General features: G+C 44.1%; 1 protein-coding gene across 13 annotated transcripts in view; it reads right to left on the reverse strand.

The window, feature by feature from the left end:
* Window positions 1-8,429: 8,429 nt before the first annotated feature.
* slc24a2a (solute carrier family 24 member 2a) overlaps window positions 8,430-25,871 on the reverse strand; it is a 58,816-nt gene continuing 41,374 nt past the window's right edge. For 9 of the 13 annotated variants that reach the window (XM_086197657.1, XM_086197659.1, XM_086197658.1 and 6 more), the window contains 7 exons: window positions 22,953-23,003; window positions 20,531-20,629; window positions 18,231-18,313; window positions 12,016-12,150; window positions 11,835-11,924; window positions 11,382-11,548; window positions 8,430-9,854 (listed from right to left, as the gene is read on the reverse strand). In XM_086197657.1, the coding sequence (XP_086053783.1) occupies window positions 9,605-9,854; window positions 11,382-11,548; window positions 11,835-11,924; window positions 12,016-12,150; window positions 18,231-18,313; window positions 20,531-20,629; window positions 22,953-23,003 (875 nt within the window). In that variant the 3' untranslated portion in view covers window positions 8,430-9,604. The remainder of the gene's footprint in view (window positions 9,855-11,381; window positions 11,549-11,834; window positions 11,925-12,015; window positions 12,151-18,230; window positions 18,314-20,530; window positions 20,630-22,952; window positions 23,004-25,871) is intronic. The other 4 variants (XM_086197667.1, XM_086197666.1, XM_086197665.1 and 1 more) reach the window with 1 other exon arrangement.

The raw sequence follows: 25,871 nt of genomic DNA on the forward strand, positions 1-25,871 counted from the left end.
GGCCACGCGCAATCGGGGACATACAACGATAATCTCAGTGTGAGCTCTTCGAAACGGCAGAGCGTTCAGAACAGATATGAAAGTCTGCACGTGAGGCGTGTTTGTGTGGGTGAGAGTGTGTGTGTGTGTGTGTGTGTGTGTGTGTGTGTGTGTGTGTGTGTGTGTGTGTGTGTGAGTGAAGGCAGGTAAACTCACGTGCTCAGGACTTTACCGCAGGGCGAGTGTAAAGGTGTGTCTCCTTGTGATTGTACAGACAGTAAGTCAAAGGTCAAAGAATCGTCAAGGTGTGAACGATATATTTTGACTTTCCTTCATCGTGCGCATGCTGTAAATGTTTGATGGTCGTATGACTCGGACCAGCGCCACATACAAGACAGCTTTTATTGCCCAAGTTTGTTGGTGGGGGAGAAAAAAAAAAAAAAAAAAATTAAAAGACAAACAGTGACGTTTCTGCCATCGGGCCACCGTTGGGCCACCGTTGGGGTGGCATGGCTCAGAGGTTGAGCGGCTGTGTAGCAACTGAAGCGTCGACGGTTCGATCCTCACTTCCCCCGGTGTCCTTGAGCAAAACACTGAACCCCCCCCCCCATTGCTCCCCATGAGTCGGTTGGCACCTCCCATCAGTGTGTGTGTGTGTGTGTGTGTGTCCTTTGAGTATCACAAAGGTAGAAAAACTACGAGTTGGTTTGTCGTATCAAATTTACGTGTGAAATTCATGATTTGTTCATTTACATTTCATTTTCCTCGTTCGAAGTTCGCGTTCCTTGGTTTTGGACAGTTTTCGTGATATTCGAAGCACGTACCAAGTTTCGCGTGAAACCTACTCGTTTAGAGTTGAAAGTAATAGAAATTCCGGTGTGGAAAAAAGGAAACTTGCGAAATCTGTGACACGACGTGGAAGCAACGTATTTACATGTAAAACATGAGATGTGCTCGTCCAACTAAACGTGCGCGACGTAAACAAAACGTAACAAGTGATTAAATGTGGCGCATTCAGGACATTTGCTTTTCATCTGTCAAACATGACCGTTGCACTCAGGAAACATTGTTCTCGTCATGTGTTTGGAACACACACGTTCATGTGAAACCTGTGTGGGAAGTGTGAAATTTGCTTTATGAATATTAACCTTTGGGGTTAACATGTGAACTAAACCATCCATCCATTTTCTTCCACTTATCCTGTTAAGGGTCATGGGGGGGTGGAGCCTATCCCAGCAGCCTTCAGGCGAGAGGTGGGGTTCACCCTGGACAGGTCACCAGTCCATCACAGGACCAACACATAGAGACAGACAACCATTCACACTCACAGTCACACCTACAGTCAATTTAGAGTATCAATCAGCCTCGTCCCCTCTTGATGTCTTTGGACTGTGGGAGGAAGCTGGAGTACCAGAGAGAACCCACACAGGAACAGGGAGAACATGGAGACTCACACAGAAAGATCCATGCTGGAGCCGGGGCTTGAACCTGGAACCTTCTTGCTGTGAGGCGACAGTGCGAACCACTGCACCACCGTGTGAACTAATATGGGGGGGGGGGGGGGGGACAAACTAATAACCATATAAAATCTATAGATTTATCCATGAAACCCATGAGATTAAAGGTGAGGATGTACGCGCAGTAGATTAAAAATAAGATGCAACGTGTGAAAATATGTTAAGGTCACTCGGGAAATATGTGGAACCTTTGTGTTTGATGTACCAATGATGACTTTTACACATGGACACGCAATTTTGAAACAGTTTCCAAGTGTTTAGTCTTTACTGATTCCCGTGTGAAATCTGTTTGATAAATGTGAAATAAGCTGTACAAATACAAAACCTGCAATGTAAATAAAAACAAACAAACAAACAACAACAATGGATTATGTGGGAAACCCATACATTTCCATGTAAAAACAAAGCAAATTCTAATGTGCGCGATGTGGAAATCAGCGCCATTCTACGTGAACGGCGTGGGTCCGTGTGTAAATCCCATGAGATTACGGGGAAATATACTTCAGGACATGGGAAGATGGGAAACCGTGACGACCGGAGGAGAGCAAAAATAAGAAACGGCCTAAAAAGTGTGACTCAAAGAACTCGGCAATGCGTTTAAACCTCTGTGCTGTACCTAAACGTGAGGTTCCATACCCAGAAATCAGTCCAATGGCAGGCGGACAAAGCGTTCGGGGCGAGGCCAAAGATGTGATCCAGACTTAAACTGACGCAGAACAGGGAGAGCAGGATAATTGGACACAGGTGTAACCCATGCGGGCGGGGCAGGTCATCACGAAGGCGGGAAGGTTACACATCTTCAGTTTTGCGGTTTGGGTTTCATGGATTATTTTTTTTTCTTTATTTCAGTTTTGAGGGTGGGTGTTTTATTTTGATAACCCTCCCGCATGCTAACACGGGCGCTTCACTTCCTGTCTTCTCTTCTGTCTCTAATCCAGACTTTTTTTTTTTGCTTTAAACTGTCTGATTCAGCCCTTTTGTGTGTGTGTGTGTGTGTGTGTGTGTGTGTGTGTGTGTGTGTGTGTGTGTGTGTGTGTGTGTGTGTGTGTGTATTATACATCAATTCAAATGCTTTTCGTGAAGGAGGACTTGAAAAAAAAAACATCGCTCACACGTTTTGCTTTACTCTGCCCTTATTTGGAGTTATTCGAAAGTTTCTGACTCAGTTTCGGAAAGATATACCGATTCATGTTCAACTTGTGTTTCTGCACATCGTTGTCACTGCGCTGCAAACTTCTCAGACGCTCCTCAGGCTGAATCACACAGCCCACATGCCCAGCGTTTACAATTCAGACCCTCTCGTGAGTCATTATTTACTCATAAGTCCACCGAGGCTTTTTTTTTTTTTGGAAGAGTCATGAAAATAACTCCCCGCACGAATCCCCCCAAAAATACGGATCGGCCGATGACTCGCCCGGGTCTGAGATATTTTGGAAATATTCTCTCACAATGCAGCGTCAAACAGAGGAAAAAAACCAACAAGTGTGCGGGATTGTTCCTCTGAGACTTTTTTTTTTTTCTTTTTTCTGCTGAGTCAAACGTAAGCACACCCTGGAACAGCAACCAGATGAAGTCAGTGAGCAAAGTCTGGCCGATAGTAAGCTTTCTTGCTGAACAAGCCGCCCTCCGTGCTACTAACTTTGCCCTCAGGAGCATGTGGAGTTTATTAACTGCTGGCGAATGAGTTAGAAAGTGACTTGGTCTGGCCATAAAATGTGTCGGACGAGGGGAAAAATCCCCGCACGCTCTGCCTGGACGGCTTGACTCACAAATGTAACCCGATTTGCTGTTTTTTTTTTCTCAGCCGTCCGTGTGAACAAGTCCAACTTCTCTTGATCATTGTGACTCTCCACAGGTTCTTGTACAATAGGTTTTTCACATCACGTTGGTAAGTTGCTAAGACAAAAAACAGGAACATACTCCCGATGTATAAATCACTATTATTATTATTATTATTATTATTGTTGTGATGATGAAAATGGTAGGTCATGAGCACATCAGGGCTGATGTATAATACATTTTTATTTTGAGTTTGTTACACTTAAAAACAAAAAAAACAACTCTAATTAAAAAAAAAAAGTGAGGTGATGCGCAATAATAGACCAAGACAAGATAACTCTCAAAGCAAACACGACGACGTTGGAATGAGTGTATTATTCCTGCCCTTCTTATTTCAGTTCCATCCATCCATCCATTTTTGACCTCTTATCCTGTTAAGGGTCACGGGGGGGTGGAGCCTATCCCAGAGAGGCGGGGTTCACCCTGGACAGGTCACCAGTCCATCACAGGACCAACACATAGAGACAGACAACCATTCACACTCACAGCCACACCTACGGTCAATTTAGAGTATCAATCAGCCTCGTCCCCTCTTGATGTCTTTGGACTGTGGGAGGAAGCTGGAGTACCAGAGAGAACCCACACAGGAACAGGGAGAACATGGAGACTCCACACAGAAAGATCCTGTGCTGGAGCCAGGACTCGAACCCGGAACCTTCTTGCTGTGAGGCCACAGTGCTGTGAGGCCACACACACACACACACACACACACACACACACACACACACACACACACACACACACACACACACACACACACACACACACACACACACACCTCTGGTTTCAAATGGGGATATTTATTTATACTCGTGTACAAATTATACTGCGTTCTACATAATCATAACAGTCACTAAAACAATCAAATAAATGTCAGGAAAAAATAAGTACAAGCTTCTTCTTTTGGAACATGTAGTGTTTTACGTTATTTCTCAGCGCTTGACTTTGACTTTCTGAGTTATTTTACGGGTCTGTTCATTTGGGCATCGCCGCAGTTATTCTTGCTTTTATTAATCTTCTTTACAAATTAGTTTTTTTCTTCTTCTTCTTTTTCGTGCACAGAATCGAAACGTGCTCTTAAATCAGCATCGGTGGATGATTCAACCTCTTCATGGAGGTTTCGTTTCAATAATGGGTGCCACTTCTATCCCCAACATTTTTCTGGATGTGAAGCATCCTTAGTTTGTGAATTTGATCACAAGAGGGCGCCCTACTCCACAATTAACCCTAACACATGATGGGAGGAATGGGAGGGAGGGAGGGGGGTAAATCAGTGCCTGATTAGGTAGAGGATGTTTTTCATTTTTCCTGGTCTTGATTTTGAAACATATTCAAAAAGAGTCAACTTGAATTCCTCTTGACAGCAGACAATCAGGAAATCACAGCGACGCATAAGCTGAGAAACACGTGATGGTGTCTCACTGAAGTATCCGATGGCTCAAATGTTCAGGCCTGAGGCCGAGTCCATTTGGCACGACTGAGCGCCATCGCTAACGAAGGGACGTCACGGCCCTAAAAGCTGCTCAGTCAAAGTCGAAGCAGCGGAGGCCGACACCCCTCGTGGTCTCCAGCTTCATTTCCAAAACACTTCTTTTCAAAACCTCATCATAAAAACTGGAACAGAGGATTTCTGTTGTCACTCCTGGTTTAACGGCTTTACAAAGTCCCAGAGCAGAGCCGGGGACGTCTTTAGAAAACTTTTTTCCCCCCAGGCATCCTTTACGCTCCTGTCTGAGCTTCCCTGTGCAAACACAACTCGTACCTGCATCTCGAAACGAAACAAAACGAGACGAAGACACACAAGATGTTGTGTCACCTCAAATTTTAAATATACTATTAGATACCCCCTTCACGAGAATTTGAATGTTTCATCTTTGTTCGTTTGTTTTAATTTTTCTGAGGCAGGCGGTTGATATCTAAAGGTCATCTCGAAGGCTCCAGCTTGTGGCACTGTTGTCCTGTACTGGGCTTTGCTGTCATGCCGTTCATGTGTATCGAGGCGGCAAAATATTAGGAAGGGATCCCGGCAAAAGCCAGTCAAGTTCAGCAGCACCACAAACTACAACCTTCAAAATGACAGTGACACTGGATCGACTCCCCCCTCAAACATATTCAGTAAATATAATATCATTCTCATGAAGGGGGGGGTTTTGTATTCAACTTCATAGGAAACCTGTAAGTGGTGGCTGATCAGTGTTTATTGATGACAATAGGAGGTGATAAAACATTTCTTGAAGCAGTTTCTTGCGTTTATGTGTTTATTATGTCATGGAAAAATTAGAAATCCATCTTCTTCTGATTATCCTGTTGAGGGTCGTGGGGGGGGGGGGTGGGGGGCTGGTGGTGGCTGGGGCCTATCCCAGCAGCCTTCAGTCCATGGCAGGGCCAACACATAGAGACAGACAACCATTCACACTCACAGTCACACCTACAGTCAATTTAGAGTATCAATCAGCCTCGTCCCCTCTTGATGTCTTTGGACTGTGGGAGGAAGCTGGAGTACCAGAGAGAACCCACACAGGAACAGGGAGAACATGGAGACTCCACACAGAGAGATCCTGTGCTGGAGCCGGGGCTGGAACCCGGAACCTTCTTGCTCTGAGGAGACAGTGCTGACCACTGCACCACCGTGCCGCCCTGAAATTGGTCATAACTAAAAAAAATTTTTTTTTTAAATTCGCCAAAGCACTGGTGTTAAACCCCTGCCACTGGTCATGTAGTTAAGGAGCAATGGTTTAAATCCACGATGACTATCAGCAGATGTGCCCATTAATCACCATTGTTTATGAAGGAAAGAAGAATTCCGTTGCGTACTCAGAAACAGATGTTTCATCCGACTCCAATTAACCAATCAAGATCGATGGGGCTGACAAATCCACGCCGAGTTTTGTAAGCTGCCGCTGCCTCAAGATGCCACAAACCAAAACCAGCCAACACGTTCTTGCATATTTTAATTATCTTTATTTTATTCATTATATACTTTGTGTTTTTACATAAAGAGACATTTTCTTTTACACTTATAGATTATATGGTTAATTTGTATCTGTATATATGTACACCTTAAATAAATCTTACATTAACACCAAGAAAATGAAAACATTTACAGTGCAAGAATGTCCAGTGGTGGTCGACTCTCAGGGTCACTTTATCGACCACGATCAGTGTTTGACTTGATTTTATCCCTCTATTTATTCCTTTTTTTTTCCCCCTCTCACACCTTTCCTGCTCTCACATAAACATCTCAGGAACTCTGGAAAAGGAAAAAAAAAAAAAAAAAAAACGTCTTGAATTTTAAGAATGGGAGAGCACACGTACAGTTCGTGCGAAAAAGAAGATCTTAAAAGTGACTGTAAAAATGTCAGCCTGGCTTTCTTCGCGTTCACATAATGCTCCATAACACGCTTTTTGTTTTGACATCAGAAATAAGAGATAACGTGTTTGCTACTTCAGCCCAAAAGTGTACTATGCCTTTTCTCTCTCTCTCCCCCCCCCCCCTTCCGTTGCTTCTTTGTGACATCAGAGTGCGGGAAGAGCCAGCCGAGTATAACTCGCTTGAAGCTAACGACAGCGACAGAAAATAAACCACAGCAAAACCGAACAAAAACGTCTGTTTGAGAACCTCCAAGGGTATTGAGATGTGATCCACGTCTTTTTGTATCCGACCGTTTGCTCAGTCACCCACAGACACTTCGATTTGAGCTAACTTGCTAACCTGTGTTTAGCACGTGCTCGCGGTCATGCTGAACAGGAAGTGTTATCATTTGTTTTTAGCTCAGATCCAATCGGTTCTGGATTTCTAAGCACACGGCCGGATAAAGAAGATGTGGATTATACTGGAAGATGGGCTTGAGAGTAGGTGAAAGGATATTTTTGGGCAGTTTTGGTGTCAGTCGTGGACGCGGGGGCGCCGTTAGCTTCATGCTAACATGCATGGCTGGTTCTTCCTGCATTGTAAGGTCGGACGCAAGTGTGGAAAAGCCTCTTCATGGGCTCAAGACACCTCTTTGTGAGTACTTGAGGCAAAGTACACTTTCTGATGAAGTATCACTTCAATTCGCAAGCATCAGACGTGCGGTGGGTAGAATTTGTTCCCTCTGGAGTGGAGCCAGGCAAGCAGATTTTTTTTTGTTGTTTTTCACAGCATCAGTCCTACATTTGTGAATCCAGGGAGGCAATAAAAAAAAAAAAACTGAATAAAATACATGTTTTAAACAGTTTTCCAAAAAAAAAAAAAAAAAGGAAATATTTACAAAGTAAAACTGATGAGTACTTGGTGTTTCTGAATGGATGCATAAAAGTGAACATATATAGTCGGTGTAAGCTCAGCTGTACAGTCGGTGGGTAACCAGCCCAAATTCCTCACATGCAGTTTTTCCTCACACATTCAGAGAATCTATTTACTATTATGTTACAGTTCATTCCTACGAAGCTGCTGTACAGAGACTGTGTTGAGGTAAAGCGGGTGTTTCTGGCCAGCTCTAACAGGAGGGGGGTGTTTGTTTGGCTTCTTCTTTTTTTTTTTTCGTTTCGTGTTTTCTTTTTTCTTTCATTTTTTTTTTTTTTGTTCGGAGAGATGGTCACCCGGTTTTCTCGTGGGACCACGTCAAGGACAGGCGGGGCGACCGACGCATGAGGACGACAACACGTATATTGCTGTTACACCTGTGACTCCTACATTCTATGTAGCTTGAAGAGAGATCGTGATTATGATTTCCAGGACAAATCACAGATTGGTGTGTGTGTGAGTGTGTATATATATACATATATATATATATATATATATATATATATATATATATATTGCATTTAGTTGCAGAATACTGGTAGTGTAACCTCTAGAAGGTCATTGTGTGATGACTTCAAATGCACACATGCACACAAAAGCACCTTTGATTGGAAAATAAATTGCACAAGTTCGATAAATATCATACATGTCAACATCTTCTACACAGACACTTGAGCACTGATTTGCATTCAGAAGTTGTGAAACATGTTGGAAAAAAGTATACGTTTTGGTTTCTTAAATGTTGATTAGTAATATTCACCCCCAAGTGTCTTTTTTTTTTCTTTTCTTTTTTTCTCCCCCCCCCCCCCCCCAAAACAAGCAGCTGATTTCCCTTGAAGCCGTGAGCTCAGGAGTGGGACTAGCCGGTTAGTTCTCCTGTCAACAAAGCACTACACATTGACTAATCTAGATCAATCATGACGCTGAAACACTGTTAAATTCTTTTCAAATGTCTTATTTTGCGTTCAGTGTTGAATGAGCTTTTAGTACTCATGCTTTTTTTTTTTTTTTTTCTCCCTCCCCCCCGAACCGGTGAAAGATATTGAAGGCTAACATACGTTTTTAGTGAGGCTTTTTGTCTTCTTCTTCTTGCCTTTGTTAGTCGGTGCAGGTGAGTGTGAAAACTTCTCAACAATCAAAATCTGTGGTGACGATAAGAAAGGAGGAGCAGATTGTCACGTGGACTGAAATGATACTGCTACGGTACACCTCGTGCTACTTCTATATCATGGAAAATTTGGGAATAATCCCCCCCCCCACCACCACCACCAAAAAAAAATCCTCTGAAGAGACATTCAGTGGCGAGGACAGACATCGGGCGGGGAGGAGGGGAAGATTAAACTCAGTATTCTGACGTGAATCTGCGATCATAATAATAAATGTGAATAATAATATGAATACTAATAATATGAATGGAGACGTTTGTCTGCCCCAGCAAGTGATTCATCCCTTGATGTCAGGATCTCACATTTTCATCCACCCAGTCTTCCACTGCCTCATCCACTCTTGGCATTTTAGAACCACGTCACGTTGAACTGGTGTGTGAATCCACTTCCAGCTCAGCCACTGCATTTTTGAGTATGAAGTACCCCCACCCACCCCCCACCCCTCCCAGTCAGTTAACTGGAGGTCATCTCCTCAACCTGCCAGGCTCAGCCTTGAGAAGCCTGATCTAGTGAAACTAATGGCATGCATAATGATTCTATTTTTGGCTGCTACACCCAGAACCCCCTCCTCACCTACCTATCAAATAATACACTCGGGTGAGGGCTGCAGTAAACCAGCTCAGTCAATGTCTCGTGCCCTCCTTGGTTGAAGCGCTCGCTGCCGCCACCTACAAACAGGCGGACGCCTTTGGAAGTCCTCCTGTTTTATTCCTGGGGAAAAGGCCCACGTGGGTCTGGTGAGAGCGATGGCAGACAGGAAAGATGGTCGGTGTTGCAGTGGAGGTGACAGGGGAGAGGAAGTAGGTCCGCGGAGCTCCTCAGACAGACACCGGGCAGGTGATGACCCTGTCCTCCAGCATGACGCTGACCACCAGGAAGACGAAATACAGCATGAACATGATGAAGCCGAGCAGCTTGCTCATGCGCCACTTGCACGCGGCGATGGAGATGATGACGAAGAGAAGCATGAGGAAGAGGAGCACGATGGCACAGAAGAGGCCGTTGGAGCTGACTTGCACCGGCTTCAGGCCGCTGAAAAAGGACCAGAGGAGCCAGGGGAAGGGCAGTCTGCAGATGCACAAACACACGTTACAACCCTTCAAGTAGGTTATCGTCCATTTTTGCTTTGTGATTTTTTTTTTTGTTTTTTTTGTTCACTGAACCTGCAACCGTAGTTTCATCTTTTAATGTTAAAGTTTGGTGCGACAAAAGCGTGAATTTCAAGTCATATTTTTGGCCGTGTGGAAAATCTAAGTCCAGTATTCACACTCCCTTGAGTCCCGAGGGAAATATTTGGCTTTCATGTCGCTAAATACTCACTGTGTTCAGCGGCTTTTTTTTTTTCTTCTTCTTTTTTTGAGCTGCTTGCTGAAAATAGCTCTGACGGGAGCAGTGAGTATGCATTAAAATAGGTGAGCTGATGGCCTTCAAGCTGATAAAACGAGCTGAGGGACGCCAAAATGCTGTCCAGGGCTGAGGAGAACTGCAGCGTCAGGTGAGGGCTTTGTCATGATGTCGAGCGATCCCCTGTCACGCGGAACTGAGAAGGGGGACCGATTGTAACCTCGTCCAGGTTTATACTTTCACACCTTTGCATGATTCAGAGTTGTTGTTTTTGTTTGTTTGATTATTTATGCTGAGGATCTGTTTATCTTCTGTTGGAAACCAGTCGTTTTTAGCTCACGGCTCTTGAAAGCCCCCGCCCTCAACATTTTTCTGAAGCCCGCTGAGGGGCCCTGGACTTCATACAGCTGACATCAATAATAATCAGTCATAATCAATAGTCCTTGCAATCGACTGAAGAAGCTACACTAACAATGTCCTTTGTTGCTGTGCACGTCCGTGATTGTGCGACACTTTTTTTTTTTTCATAGCAGGCCTGTTTCTTTACAGTGTGACAGGGCAGCCCCCCTTCAAATATAAAATCGCCATCGAAAAGACCCAGTTTGTGTTGTGGGACCGTCAGAACCACACACACACACACACACACACACACACACACACGTATAAATCAACTCTTTCATGCCCTGAGCGCAGCACTGTCAGCCTTGACTCTTTGTCCTGATGATGCCAGGAATGAGCTGGAACTTCGATGAGTTCGAAGAGCGTGCAGTCGTAACGCACGAGGAGACTGAATAAGTTGCTCTTTAATTCATCTTTATCAAACAGAAAAAGGTTCCAAGCGGGCAAAACGACATGCGCGTTTCTGCCCGTGGCTTCAGGTTCATTTCAGACAGGACTTTAAATGAACCAAACGAAGCCACGCGCGACACACGCGGCTCATTCTGCTCATTTTTATAAAGTTGTGTGTGTTTTTGAACACACGACTCTGTCTATTCATGGCCAGGGCGAATGGAATCAGCGCGGCTGGTTAGAAACCCCACTACGCCGCCGGTGAAATGCATCACAAGCGTCTTCCGAGGGCTTTATTTGTGCGAGAATTTTGAGTCGGTTTGCTAACTCACAAACGTATCGGTCTATTTTTGGGGACGTTTGACAGGGTGATAGAACTTCTGGTCGATGATAAGACACGATGAAACCAAACCACTTCGGCGGAGGAAGTTCCTCAAAGAGGAACGAGTTGTCACAGCGTACCCGACAGTGATGTCGAAGATGTTGGAGCCTACGGAGCTGGATACAGCCATGTCACCCAGCCCCTTGCGTGCAACAATAACACTGGTGATGAGGTCGGGGATGGAGGTTCCAGCTGCTAATATAGTCAGACCCATAATCTCCTCTGTAATCCCGATGGTCTCTCCGACCTGCAAAAAAAATAAAAAAAAATAAAAAAATAAATGAATAAAAACAGGAAACTAAGCTTCGGGGTAAATAAAACCTAATCTGTTGTTCCAGCTATTTTTAATTTCCTAGTGATGGTTCACAGCTGGGAGTGGAGGTGACTAAACTCTATATCGCTGTAATCTCTTGGTTAGGAATCAGACAGCTGTAATTATTAATCATCATATATTCAGGTTTGACATGAAACGTCAAGGGCAAATGCATTGCCTCCTTAGTTCCTGAGCAGAATTAGGATTATAGCTTGTGTACCTGGTGCGCCCACCACACCATCAGGTAGGAGAAGGCTGCGATCCAGCAAATGGAGCCCAGGAAAGTGATGGGGAAGAATTTCTTTGACGACTGGCAGACGGAGAAGAACAGAGAGTGGGAGAAGTGAATTTAGCAGCACGTGTTTTTCCTGACTTGGATCGGAGAGGAGAGAGACGCGCACCTGTTTCCTGACGTCAGGCAGCGTGAGCCACAGCGGGAGGACGATGGGCATGATGAGGAGGTAGGTGAAGCGCTTGCGACTGGACTCAGGCCAAGACAGGCTCAGAGGCTGGTCCTCTTCCTCCTCGTCCTCAGCCTGCGAGGACACACCAAAGAACAGACAGGAATATTAAACTATCATATATTATTCCAGTTTTTGCCCCTTTTTTTTGGGGGGGGGGGGGGTTACAAGATTGTGATTATGCTGCTCGCTTGGCGAACGCGAATTAACACTCCACGATAATCAGGTTCACATCCAGCAGCTCAAACTCCGAGCCGGCTTGTCAGAAAGACAAAGGACAGAACCGCGCAGGTCTCTTTTGCTTTTTCCCCCTCCTGTTAAGTTAAAAGCATGACACACTATGACAACGTCCGACACAGTTTCACCTAAGATGCGGTATCCGTGGTAACATTCCCTCATGTTGTCATAAACAGGAAAAGCGCCATGGGGAACAACTTCTGTAAAACTCCCTGACGTACATCCCAAACATTCAGAGTACACATTCACAGGATGTTGCTGGACCCCCGCTAATATTAGCATTGCGGCGTTGCTTTGCGTTACCATGTCTTGATGATCGGAAAAGAGAAAGGTCAGAAAAGGCAAAAGTCCAAACCAAATATAAGGGCTGCTCAAATTGGGGCCTGTGGGCCAAATTTGCCCCCCAAATGAAGATGGGCTGCCTGATTAAAAAAAAAAAAAGTTGTTCGCGTTACGAGATCTTTACGTTTTTGTCATTGGTTCCTGTACACACACACGTTTGTGTGTTTGTGCTTCCTTTATTTTCTTTCACTAATTTTGCATCTGCTTTTAAGGTGGTATTTTGCTTATCATCTCGGTTTGGAAGAACTTCTGCTGTTATGAGTCGGAAAGTTGAAAAGTTCTCTCCAAATAAAGTATTTCTATAATATATTCACCATATACTACTACCGCTACTACCACTACTACGACAGTGAATAATAATAAAAAATGCTTTGTGAAAACGGAGGATCAGAGAGGCAGAGCCAGTGGGAGACAGACCAAAGGCTGTCTGTTTACTTTTAGCCGGCAGCCAAACATTTAATTTCAGTTTTCGCCCTCTGAGGAAATTCAGAATTCAGAATATTGTCAATTTCTGAATGTTACAGGAATATTACTGCGCATCTAAAAAAACAACAACGATGATATCATGCTGTTGTGGCTGAATAGGAGTGTATTTTAACAACCCGGGAGCGGAGAGTCTAGCCAGAAGAGTGGAGGCTGATGCAGCAGCATATTAATGCCCAACCATGTCTGGGAGTCCACACACTTCTTATAAAAGACACTTTTTTGCGTGTAACAAGATGCCTCAAACAAGTCGTGTCACTTCAAGCGTCTCCTTTTGTCTGAGCCTGTCTCGCCGGGATAGAACTCTCCATAGCAACTGTTCAGAGACGGGCGGCACTCTTGCAGCTGAAGGGGGGGGGGGGGGTCCACAGGTGCAGAAATTGATGGCGAGACCCGGAGGCGCACATGCCTTTGCTCTGCGGTGCCCCCAAGACAGGGGGAGTTTGATGACTATGATTTGGGAGATTGAAAGCGAGCCCCAAGGAGCAGCGCCTCGTCGCTCATTTGGGGCTCATCGCTGCTGACTGCTGCTGCATCAGCACTCACCCGGGGTCTGATTGGACCTGCCAGCGGAATGCCAAGTGAGCCAAAGGCTGTCACCTCTCTGCGAATCAGCATCAAATAAGCTGTCTGACGGCGACAAATACGTAAGACGCCCGCTGTTACCTGCTCGTTTTTTGTTTTTTGTTTTGGCCTACTTATGCGTCATCTTAATTAAATATTCCGGTGCTTGCAAACTTTAAACGATTAAAACAACAACAAAGCCTTCTAAGGGTGGAAAAAATGTCCCGGGTCCCTTTGTATCCAATTACGCAGGATGCTCAGGAGCTGCTGGGACCTGCGGAGGAGAGGACAAGTCCGCACATGTAGATCTGCCCAGAACTTGCTCTTTTGAGAGTGATGCGAGCGAAGGCAGAGAAAGTGAGCACCCCCCCCCCCCCCAAAAAATCATACGCTGCCAAGCAAAACACACACACACACACACACACACACAGGGACAGATGCTGAGGCAGATGTAAATAATGAAGAGCATTAACTGCACCATGATCTAAGCATGCCTAGAGAGTAAAGCTTTAAATGTGGCTACTGCACCAATCATGAATCATATGGCGCTTATCCTGCTGCGGCTGCCGTCGAGTACCGCCTGGTAACCTTGGTAATCAGAGCCGCTTAACAAAAGGCAGTGCTTGCATCACTTATGCTCAGCAGTCTGATTCCTCCTCTTCTCCATATCCAGATGGCTGTATTGTTGTCAGTTAAATGGTCTTGAACCCCCCCAAAAAAAACAAAAACCCCAGAGAAGATCAATTCTGAAGCGAACCTCTCGAAGACCTGGCGATAGAAGAGGTTTTCGTGAGCGCCAGCGGCGCGTGCAGGGGCATAATCCAGGAGCAGCGAAAGTCTCAGGCTGCAGGTCGTTGGCTGCTTTCTTACGTCAACATCTTCCGATTGACAATAACACACTGTGTTCAACAACATGTTCTTCAGACTTCAGCCTGAGTAAGGTCACAGTCTGCAATAATCACACTATGAATTCATCTCAATTCATCTGCATTTTGAAGTGTGTTGGACACTTTTAATCGCTCTCTGGCGTTTTTCTGACAAATTGTTTTACAACGCACGGTCAAACTTCAAGCAAGTGTTCCAAACTCAGCTCTGCGCACAGTGTTTCGCACTAACAGCAGGAAGACACCCAGATCGTACCGCGGCAGCAGCGACAGGAACGGTTTTAGGTCAAAGGAAGGATACGTCGGTCTTTGGTCTTCGCGTGTGCGTACCTCAATGCCGTATTTATTCTCGTCAGATCAGCGCCTTCCATGCACATGAAGCAACTGATTAACTCTTTCAGGGAAACCGTGACTCTGGTTTTGGCTGTTTATGATGTCACCTGCTCTCCAGGCTGATGTCCCCTGCAGAGCCAGCTCTCCCTACTCGGAGTTGGTTCCCAAATGCCAGCCCCTCGGGGGCCTTCCCTTCCCCGCGGTGCCTCAGTTGGCAACACTGACAACTCCGAGTTTAAAGACACTGACTTTTACCAGACACCCCAGAGCTGAGAGGGGAGGTGTGACATTTGATATTTCTTTTATTCTCAGAGGGAAGCAGGAATGTTGGCACCTGGTGTTCGGCGACAAAGTTGAAATGGTTACGACTGCTTTTTTTCCCTTTTTTTTTAAGCAATCACCCTGATGTTTGCTGACCCTGAAGGATTCTTGGTCTTTCCTGTCACATCACATCCTTTTGTGACTTAACTATCGTAACGGTGTCAGTTTGCACACCGGCTTTAATTCATGATACAGAGGCGAAAGGGAGGAGGAAAGATAACATATTTAAATCAGATGCTATTTCCGTCCAAGAATCTTTGATGATAAGCGCCGAATTTGTTCTTCTGCTTCATCTTAGCTGCCTTAGATGAGTAGGATGAATCATAAACTCCCCTCGGTTATGATTTTCCGAGTATCTTATTTAAAGACGCGATTACAAAAGCTTTATGGGCTCATAAATATTCAAATAACATGCTCAACATGAATATTTTATACAGTTAATTTGCTGTGAGTCATGTGCTCATTATTTATCAGCGGTGGAAGGAAAAATCATTATAAAATGAGACATAGATGAATGTAAACTGCACTAAACCTTTAATTCCTGCTGTTTAAGTTCTGTCTGCAAAGCAGTCTTTAGAAAAAAAAAATTTAAAAAAAGGAAGCAGGAAATTGTGCAGCGGCAGATTTTTATTTGACCTTAAGTATTCCCTTATTTCGCGTTTGTGGTTGCCAAGGAGTCCAGGAGGAACAGAACAATTAGTATGACGAGCCCTCTGGCAGCAAATGAAGGTGTGAGCAGTTCCTAGCTACTTCCTGGCTGACACAGACAGGTGCACTGTGGGACGCACCTCTAAATATAGCGTCGTGTGGGACTCGGGCGTGCTTATAGGCACCAGACTCCTCCAAAATTGTGAATCACCACCAGGAGGAAAAAAAAAAAAAGAAAGAAGGTGTTTTGACTTTCTGCCTCAAACATTTTGAGTCGAGTCTAAAAATGGTCTGAAGTACAGTCGGCTAGAGGGGTTATTATTAACTCAGGAGCGAGACATCGAGCTGGATGGCGCCGAGGTAGAAATCGATGGGCGCACAATGACGTTGCAGATCAGTGCTCGTCTGCGGTGTCGGCAGGGATTCCATCTGCGTGTCATGCGTTTGAGAAGGAAAGATCGAAATTTGAAAAATTCCCTTCCTGATACTTGATCGCATTCACACTGGGGTCCATAAGGATGGTAAGAGAGGACCCACTCCATGTTAGTGGTTGGCCGCAATGTACCCACAAGTTGCTTCCCAATCAAACCATAAAAACCCTAAAAAGATTTTTAAAAGAAAAATGTATAAGTATTATTTTTTTCTCCATTAAGGATGACAGTTGCCATCAACTTTTCCCAACTGAAAGCTGATTTTTTCTCAACTTCTGAGTTGTGTTTGAATGCAACATTACATTATTTAAAAGAAATTAATAAAAAAAAAAAAGTGAAGATGGAGAGTTTGCAAAAAGATCAAATTTACCACGTGAGCTGAGTGATGAGTGTGGGTGCCAAAAAAAAAAAAAGGAAATATGTAGAAACACAAAGTATCTGTAACTCTAACATGGATGCGCAATAATATCAGCATGTCATTGGTTTTAAAATATAATGGGAATTATTTTAATATATCAGTAACCTCCTGATATTTACGTTGGCCTACTTTTACTCCCGTACCTTCTTTACGCAGTACGTTTTTTTTTTTTAGTTTTCAAGATGGTTCTGCCGATATTTCAACGTTGGCATATTGGATATCGGGAACAAAAAAAACAAACAAAAAAAATTCCAATCATACACCATCTTTTATCTGAACAATGTTTCACATTTTCATGAAGCCAAACCCATTTTCACACGATTCACGTTTTTTTCCACCCATCCTGGATTCAAATGCTGTGCGAAAGAAGCCAGAGGAACGGACAAATGCCCGCGCTGGAATAAAGCTTGAGTTATCGAAAGTACGTCACACGATGATGTAATCCACAAAAAAAAAAACACGCACAAAAAAAAACAAAAAGGGAGGAGCTGGCTGCGGCCATTTTGTAGCCACAACATATTTGTGTTCATATAAACTGCAGCAGAAGTCAGTCTCTCCTGTTGCATTCCTCATGAAGCAGCGGCTGCAAACCCATTTCTGCCTCCAGTAACTGATATTTGTGTCCAACGTTAAACATACAAGTTCTTTTTTTTTTTTAAATCATTTTTAAAGTTTTGATCAAGAGTGTGAGTATTTATTTATTTATTTTTTAACGAGTAACTACAAATTTATCTTTTCTAGCCCCTCTTAGCTGTGTTAGATGAAGTAAGATGAGGTGCACGTTCTACGGAACGCGTTTTTTTTTTTTTTTTTAAACCTGCTGTTCTAGCAATAGCAAATCAAGTTCGTAGAGAAAGTGACTCGGCCTCGCTGTTCAGCCCGGGAAAGCAAACATTTAGATTTAAAAAATAAATAAATAAATAATTGGCCCAGTTGAAAAAAAATGTCAGGATAAAGAGCAGGTGTCCAGTGGGATGAGCACACACCCCTCTCCTCCTCCTGCGTCCCGCTCAGTGTGCCACTTTGAATGGCCGCCCTCATTCCTCAGCACAGTCTGCTGGCCTGCTGGGTTGCTGCAGTCCATGGCTATCGCTTGTATGTGTGTGCGTGCGTGTTTGTGTGTGTCTGTGTGTGCGCGTGTGTGTGTTTCGAGCACCCAGCAGCGGGGAGCAGCAGGTGAGTGAGGAGTGTGATTACAGAACTCAGTGGGAGAAGGCGGGGCTTTGGCAGGTCTGGCTGAAAATGGAGGAATTGGCCCGAGCGCACACTGGGACGTGATCTGCAGGAGTGACCTGTGCTGTCGTCAGCACAACCTTTGCATCAATTACTCTCGAGTTGGAACGCAGACACAGATGAGGGGCATTAAATATTCATAAATGTCTCTCCGACTTTGATATCCCGCGCTCAGTTTCTTTTCAGGAGAGAAGTCAGATTCCGATCAGATATTTTCGGGCGCTCCTTCCTTTCTCACGGTGCGTGTGGAGGGTTTCTTACCGTTTCTCCCTCCTGCCCTGCTGTGCCATTCATGGGTGGTGTCACCTCCACTTCAACGCTGGAGCTGTTTGGGAGGTTCTTATCTGTGCAAGAGTTCAGAAATTAATTAAAGTGAGGAGCTGTCGTTCCCTCAAATAGACCTGACAGTGTTAACAGCTGTGACGTCAAGAGAGGTGCGGGACGACACCTCGGTTCACTCCTTCCGACGCTTCATCGGTTCTATTTTTAAAGGAAATACCTGCGTTTTTCTACGTTATTTTTCATCGGCATTTCAGTTTTTCAAGGCTTTCCTCAGGTTTTGGTTTGAATCTTAAAAACGTTTTATTCGTTTCTGGAGCGCTGAATGAGCAGACAACGCCTCTGAGAGGCTTTCAGATGAGAGCTCAGGATGTTTAGTCTGACTTCGATGAAGGATTTTATCATTTTAATGTACGACACATCGTCACCTTCTTAAATGATTGCCTCGGTCATTTTTTTCCCCCTAAAACAACATCATTATATTTTGTCAGTTGCGTCTTGCGGCGATTTATTCGTTCCAACACATCTTTTGTGGTGTTGTGCGCTATTTTTTTATTTGTTTGCATATCTTGTGTATCGCATCATTTTGCAGGTTTGTCTTCATTTCTCGTTTAGTTTGTCTATTTTTGCCGGTTGTATTTCAATCATTTGTTCGTTGTCGTCGTACTTGGATTCACGTCTTGACTACGTTTTCTCTTCCTTGACTGATCGGTGGGCGTTTGTCTCCAACACCCATTTCCCCAATTTCAATGAATGTATTTGTTTTTTCTGTAAAATATGAATAAAGCTCGACTGACTGATTTATTGACTAAACACCCTTTTGGGGGAAAGACAGTAAAAACCCGGACTAAATGTGTTATGTACGTCAGAGTGTTTTTATCAGTCAAAGCATATCGGGAGGTAACATTTTGCAAATTAAATATTTAGTAATTTCTTACGATAAGATGAGTTGTTATTGCAACCACCTTTCGGTTTAATGCAACTGCAAGTGGCTCCGCAAGGAACATGAAGTAGCGAATACAGCCCAGTTAAAGCAGCCCACGGAGGCCAGCTCCATGCTAGTTAGCTTAGCATAATAACACTTTACATCATCAAGACATTGGGGTTTTAGGATCAGATTGATAGCCAGAACTACTTTCTTGTCGCGATCTGACGAAGAACCACCAAACTCCACAGCTGACCTTGTGATGAGCGGCAGGACAATTTTTAAAGATAGAACACGATGGAGGAATTGCAAGTCTTGGGAGTTGATGAAGCTATGCTAACCTGCCCGCCCACCGCCATTCATTGCCCTGCAAAATTTAGCGGTTCGCTGGTTTCTGTAGGTTCTCGCTCCTTAACGCACACATAGAGGAGAGAAGGGTATTTATCTTCTCGTCTGGTTTTGGGGATGATGGATGGAATCATATTCAATCATATCAGTTTTTTCATGAGTTTTTGCTTCTCCGCATGCTGCCAAAAATAGAAGGTACATCCCAAGGGGGATGGGGTGGTTTGTTGTGCCCGACTGATCAACATTTGTCTGAAAACGCATATGGTTTGATACAGTTTGATCCATTTATATTTCCATTTCAATGTCTAAGGGGAAAAGAAAGGTTTAAAGGTTTTTAAAGGTTTAACTCCAAGTACGAATAATTCTAATCTGGAAGGTGAGCACCAAAAGCTCTAGCGGATTCAACTGTGTGGGTTCGAAGCTCATCCCTCTCCCTCGCCGTTATCCGTTTCATTGGAGGCCAGACTTGCTTAACAGCGCTTATTAAAACTATCAGGAGCCAAAAGCCATGTCATCAGGAGATACGAGTAAAACTGCTATGGAAATGGCTTTAATCCAAGTGTGGTTGTGACACAGTTGGAACCATCCTCGGGACTTGGTATGATACTGGGATTTTACAGACGACCGACACACAGTCGCTATGCTGTGGAGACGACCAGTCGCACCTTCTGATGAGGATGTTAATATGTTAATGCGGCGCAGTTAGCATAAATTGCCTTGTTGATACAGAGCAGCGTCTCCCTTTGGTTCTGCTGCTCTGACAACATTGTGGTCCTGAAAGCGCCTCCTCTGGGCCTCCAGTTTGTCTTTTAGTCCGCCGCTCTTTGAAGTGAAAAACACGTAAATTACACTTGGCAGTGACCGTCGTTCATTTAAGTACCGCTTGAAGACAACACTGGGCAGTTCCTGATTAATTGCTGGTGTGTTCGCTGCAGCGACCAATATGAAATCAGTTGTTCCTGAAAAAAAAAAAAAGAAAAGAAAAAAGCAGTAAAATGGAATTCAGTACCTGAACGGCTCGCGACTCCATTGGCCTTCTCGCTGTCCTCTACCTGGCATTTCTTTTTCGCGATCTTGTGAAGAATAGACGCTTTCTCTCGAAATTTACCTGCAAAACAAATCGCCGCCATGGTTAAACGCAGTGCTGCAGCGTTTGCGAAGCCTCTTTGTCTCACTCCGGTCCAGCTCCACCTCGGTGAACTTTGACCCCAGACGGGTCACATTTCAGAGTGCACACACAGGGAGCCGGCGATTACAAACAACACTGAGTCAATAGGACATATCATATACTGATGATCCTGCAGTGTCCTTGTCCTTGGCGGAGGCCGTGGCGGTGGGAGAGAACTGGCTTCAGGAGGTCAGTTCATTCAGCAGATGAAAACTCAGGACATGTCAAAGGTTAGTGGGGAACTGACAGTTTCAGAAAAATCAAACACATTCAAACGGGAGGTGCCTGATTTACACAGCGGCTCCTCGCTTTTTTTCTTTTCTCCCCCCCCCCCCCCCCTCAAGAATCTGGCGCTAAGAATTGGTGTAAAAGCCTCAGACAAACAAATGTTGGAAGAAAATCTGCGCGCTGATAAAAAATGGATTGATTCAATAACTCAGCTCCAACTGGAAACACAAAGCTGTGACGCAGGTCAGTCATCGATTGTTCATCATGACCTTGTGGCTTACATCAGCAGCGTGCCCTATTGACTTCACAAATAATAGCTCACGCAATGCAATTCTGATTACTAGCCACTGGGCTTGCGGAACAATGACTCGGAACAAAATTCCACTATAGCGCGCGCACACACACACACACACACACACACACACACGTCCACATCGGTGCAGGAATGAAGCAGGTTTGTGTATTTGGTTTTAATTTTTAACTGCGATAATTAACGCTTCATCTGGAATATGGAGGACCACGTTGGGGTAAAACCTGCCACTGATGTTGACGCTGCCATGCATCTGTTTTTTTTTAATGATACTTCCTGTGTCTATCAGTCTTTGCATGCGTGTCCTGCCTTGTCCCAAATCAGCCTGTTGTAATCAATGTGAAAGATTTTTTTTTGCTTTGGTTTTTTTTTCATTTTGAGAAGGGGGGGGGGGGGCCTGATCTGTCAGTGCTTGACACAGTGACACGTCGATACTTGCTCCACCCGACCAGATCAACACTGTCTGTGACCTTCCGGTAAAATCATTAAGCACCGCAAGTCATCGCTGGCCTTGCTCTCATCCTCTCTGTCTCACATCTTTCTTTGTCTTTACATTGTTGGGCACATCCCTTCCCTTCTTTTTCCTCCTTCTCTCTCATTCTGTCTCTCTCTCTCTCACACACTGACACACACACCTTTTTTTTTTTTTTTCCACAAGATGACCATCATACATTCCCCTGCCTTGACATCACTCATCTTAGGCAGTCATTGCCAGTTGGTTGCGTATGCTGGTCAGTGAGCGTTTCTTTTCTTTCCTTAAATGTGACATCATCGTCTCTGCTTTCAAGGCAGGAGTTGTTGTTTTTTTGTTGTTTTTTTTTGTTGTCGGTGGCCACATGAGCAGTCATGAATTGTCTCCCCCCCCCATTAACTGGCTTCAATTTGTAAAACGTGAGGAAAAAAATGTTTCCTGGGAGGTCCATTTAACGCACACATATGATTTGAATTTGCATAATGATGAAGAGAAGTCTTTATGAATAACCAGCACTTCCCGAGCTGTTGCTACACAGCCACTCATCTTCCCTGTCGGCTCGGCCTCTTATGCAACCGCTGGGTGGATGAGTCACTCCAGTTTACCAAATCCAGCTACGTGCGTCTTACGTCTGTTGCCCCCACTGCTGGTACAAGTGGAACCTCCAAGTGAGTGCTGAGGCATGGATGATGTGTTTCTCAGCCACGCAGACGGGGGAACGGGGCCATCGACGGAAAGGGAGAAAGAACGATCCTGTGTTTTCTGAGGATGTGGCTGGAAAAGGATCATTTATATGTTTGTGTGTGTGTGTGTGTGTTTTTACAAGCCACCATTGCAATAAATGTCTTCAAAATTGACCAACAAAGCAACATACGACAGCTATTGTCAAAAATATTATAAGACGGAATAAAAAATCCATAGAAGCACTACACACAGTAACACACAGTATGTACATATTCTCCGGTCACAACTGAAAAAAATAAATAAATAATGGAGGTAAAAATTGACAAACATGGCCAACATGATTTGCACTTATGTCAGTGAAATCTCAGAGAGGTTGTCCAACTGAAAAGCAGAAAAATTGTGCAAGTCACAAGCAAAAATAAATAATAATTAAAAAAAAAAGAGCAAATAAACCAAAAGTAGCTGGAGGTGAAGCTTCATGGTTACGATGGAGAAACCAAAATGGGACGACAAAAAAAAAAAAAAAAAAAATTGGACACAAAGAATCAAGTGAAAACTTTCAGGCTTACCTTCCTCAGTCATTGAGTGATAATATTTTAGTTTCCCATAAGTCCCAAGCTCTACAACATCACAGCAAAAGACAAGGGTAAGGCAACGAACACACAGAGAAAAGGAAAAGAGTGAACATGGCAGAACAAGACTGGTCCACTGGCTCTGTAGCTCTCACGCACACACAGACACACACACACACACACACACACACTGTACACACACTCCAGAGGATCTCACACACACGCACGCGCAAGATCTCTGCAAGTCATCCCCGCATAAGTGCAAAACAAAGTAGTAAGAAAGAAAAGACATAGTAGTCCGATGAAGCCATGGCTATTTCGAAAAGATTTACTAGAAAAGGGGAGTAGGAAGGTGCTGTCAGTACACCAAAAAAACAGAAAGGGGTTCATAAAATGATATTAAAAAAAAACCAACAACAAAAAAGAACAGTAAAGTCAGGAGAGAATTTACTGGGTCAACATGCAACAAAAAGATGAGTCCTCCTCTCCTCTGCACGCATGCTGATTCAAAGGCTTGATGATTTGGCATTTTATTTCCGCAACGAGACTCGAACAATTAATTTGATTCCCTTAGCAGTTCTTCGTGGCGCGGCAAATAAACCGTCAGCACATCTGCATGGTGAACTAGCAGGGAATTCAAACCTGCAGCAGCAGCCGAAGCGGAAGGAAGACGGCACGACTTCTACCTCCCGCACTGCTGGGAAATAAGCGCGGTGCCTGGGGCTGCACGGCCGCCAACAGTGAATCACTGGTATTTTTAATATTGTCTTCATCGGAATAAACACCAGCATGACCGGTTGGGACCTGACGTACAGTGACACAAAAATTAAAAAAAAAATTAAAAAATCAAATAAAAACAATAAAAACAGACACGTGCATTACGCAATTAGAATAAATACTTAAAAATTACAAAACCTCAAACGTGGTATGCACACAAGAAAAAAAAAATCATTCCTGCACGATCAGTCAAACTGTAGTTGCTCTTTTAACCAATATTTCACAATCCGTTATAATTCCAATTCATCAAAAAGATGAAGTTCTTCAATTTTCATTTTTAATAGAAAAATGACGTCGGATCAGGAATATCAGAGCCAAGCGCCGATCTGGATTCCATTCCGGAAGCCTTTGTGGATCACAATCCCGCTGTAACACGACCCGTCCGCACGCAACCCATAAACTGATGTGGAATATATTTAAATTAAACGCATTTGTGTATATTTTTGCTCTTTTTAAGAAGAAAGTCTGTTTGGTTAAAAGCAGCATTATGATAGCGCTAATAGTGAAAAAAACAAAAAACAAAAAACAATAACAGTGAAAAAAGAGCTGTCAGTGTCAGTACATGCATGTCGGAGTCGGATCGGAACTACAAAAACAAAATTGTCATGATTTTAAATTTACATATTTGAGTTAAGACATGCGTGACTAAAAAGAATAATTTGAGTGCGTTATTTTCGATAATCGAGCAAAATATCTGTTTAGGGTTTTAAAATACAATTTCAAAATATGACTTTTCCGCCAAATTGTGCAGCGCTACATCGGTCAGCTCATCCGAAGTTATCCAGCTACATCCCGTACAGAACGCTTTTGAGTAAAAGACATCCTCTAAGAACATTTGTTTGGATTCATTTAAATGCAAAAAAATCAGAGTGTCGTTAAAGCTTTTCAAAAATATCCACAAAAAACAAAACAATACAAAAAAAACACGCGAGTTGTTGCACCCAATTGTGTTGAGGAAAAATCCACTCTGCGTTCGAAACCGGCCATTCTGGAGGCAGTTTAAAGTGTGCCAGTACACAGGAACTACAAATCCCATCTGTTCTGAATGGTACTTGATGCTTCATCATGTGTGGACCATTTTAAAATATCAGGATACTGTTAAGGGGGCGTCGAAGCGTCCTTGAGCAAGATACTGAACCCCTAACTGCTCCTGATGGACCTGCGACGGACTGGTGATCCTTCCAGGGTGAACCCCGCCTCTCACCCAATGTCAGCTGGGATAGGCTCCACCTCCCCCCACCCTGAACAGATAAGCGGTATAGAAAATGGATGGATGACAATGTTACAGTTAATGTGAAAGAAAAACAAAAAAAAAACCCAAATGGGTATGATGGGTATGAGAGGAAAATGTGTATAATTAGTGTAAACTGACCCCTCAAGACTTCAAGTTGAGAAGATGGAGGCGCACAGTTCAGCGAGGGCTGTGTACACCGACGACACCGACTGCGTGCGAGCGCCCCAATCACGTTAGGGGATCATGGGTTCTAACGCCAAGCGCAAGACTAGGAAGCCCTGAAAACACCAACCCAATGATATGAAAGCGTATCCCATTTGAGAGTGTGCTGCACGTCTGCTGCACTCCCAGGCAAGTGCCTCAATCCCATATGATTAGGCGATTGGGTTTGAAGTGCACTGTCACCGCGGGGCCGGCCTCTAACTCGGGCTGCTCGGTGGGCAATTAAGCCACGATGCAATCACTGTCTGTTTGCCCTCTGTTACCGGAGAGAGGAAGCTTGTTGTTGTTTACCAAGGGCCCTCTTGTCCTTGTGGTGTGACCTCTAAACCTCTGGTGAGCCATTTGTGTATGAGTTTGTGAGTGAGTGAGTGTGTGTGTGTGTGTGTGTGTGTGTGTGTGTGTGTCGGATGGTTTTGATAGCTGTTCGGAGACCTTTTCTAACATAAACACTAACCTTATCAGGAACCCCAGTCCTCGTGGGGACCAAAGACCTGTCCTAATGTAGAAAAATGTAATTTGAAGGTTAGGGTTGAAGTGGGAATTGAGGTTAGGTTAAAGTTAGGGTTAAATGTCCTAACAAGGATAGCTGCACAAACCTCTGTGTGTGTGTGTGTGTGTGTGTGTGTGTGTGTGTGTTTGCCTGATCTGCTTGTTGGGTGTTGTGAGAGGAAATTCACAGACTG

This window comes from Aulostomus chinensis, chromosome 24 (assembly GCF_037954235.1).
Source record: "Aulostomus chinensis isolate RoL2024-O1b breed Wild chromosome 24, RoL_Achi_v1.0, whole genome shotgun sequence".
NCBI lineage: Eukaryota > Metazoa > Chordata > Actinopteri > Syngnathiformes > Aulostomidae > Aulostomus > Aulostomus chinensis.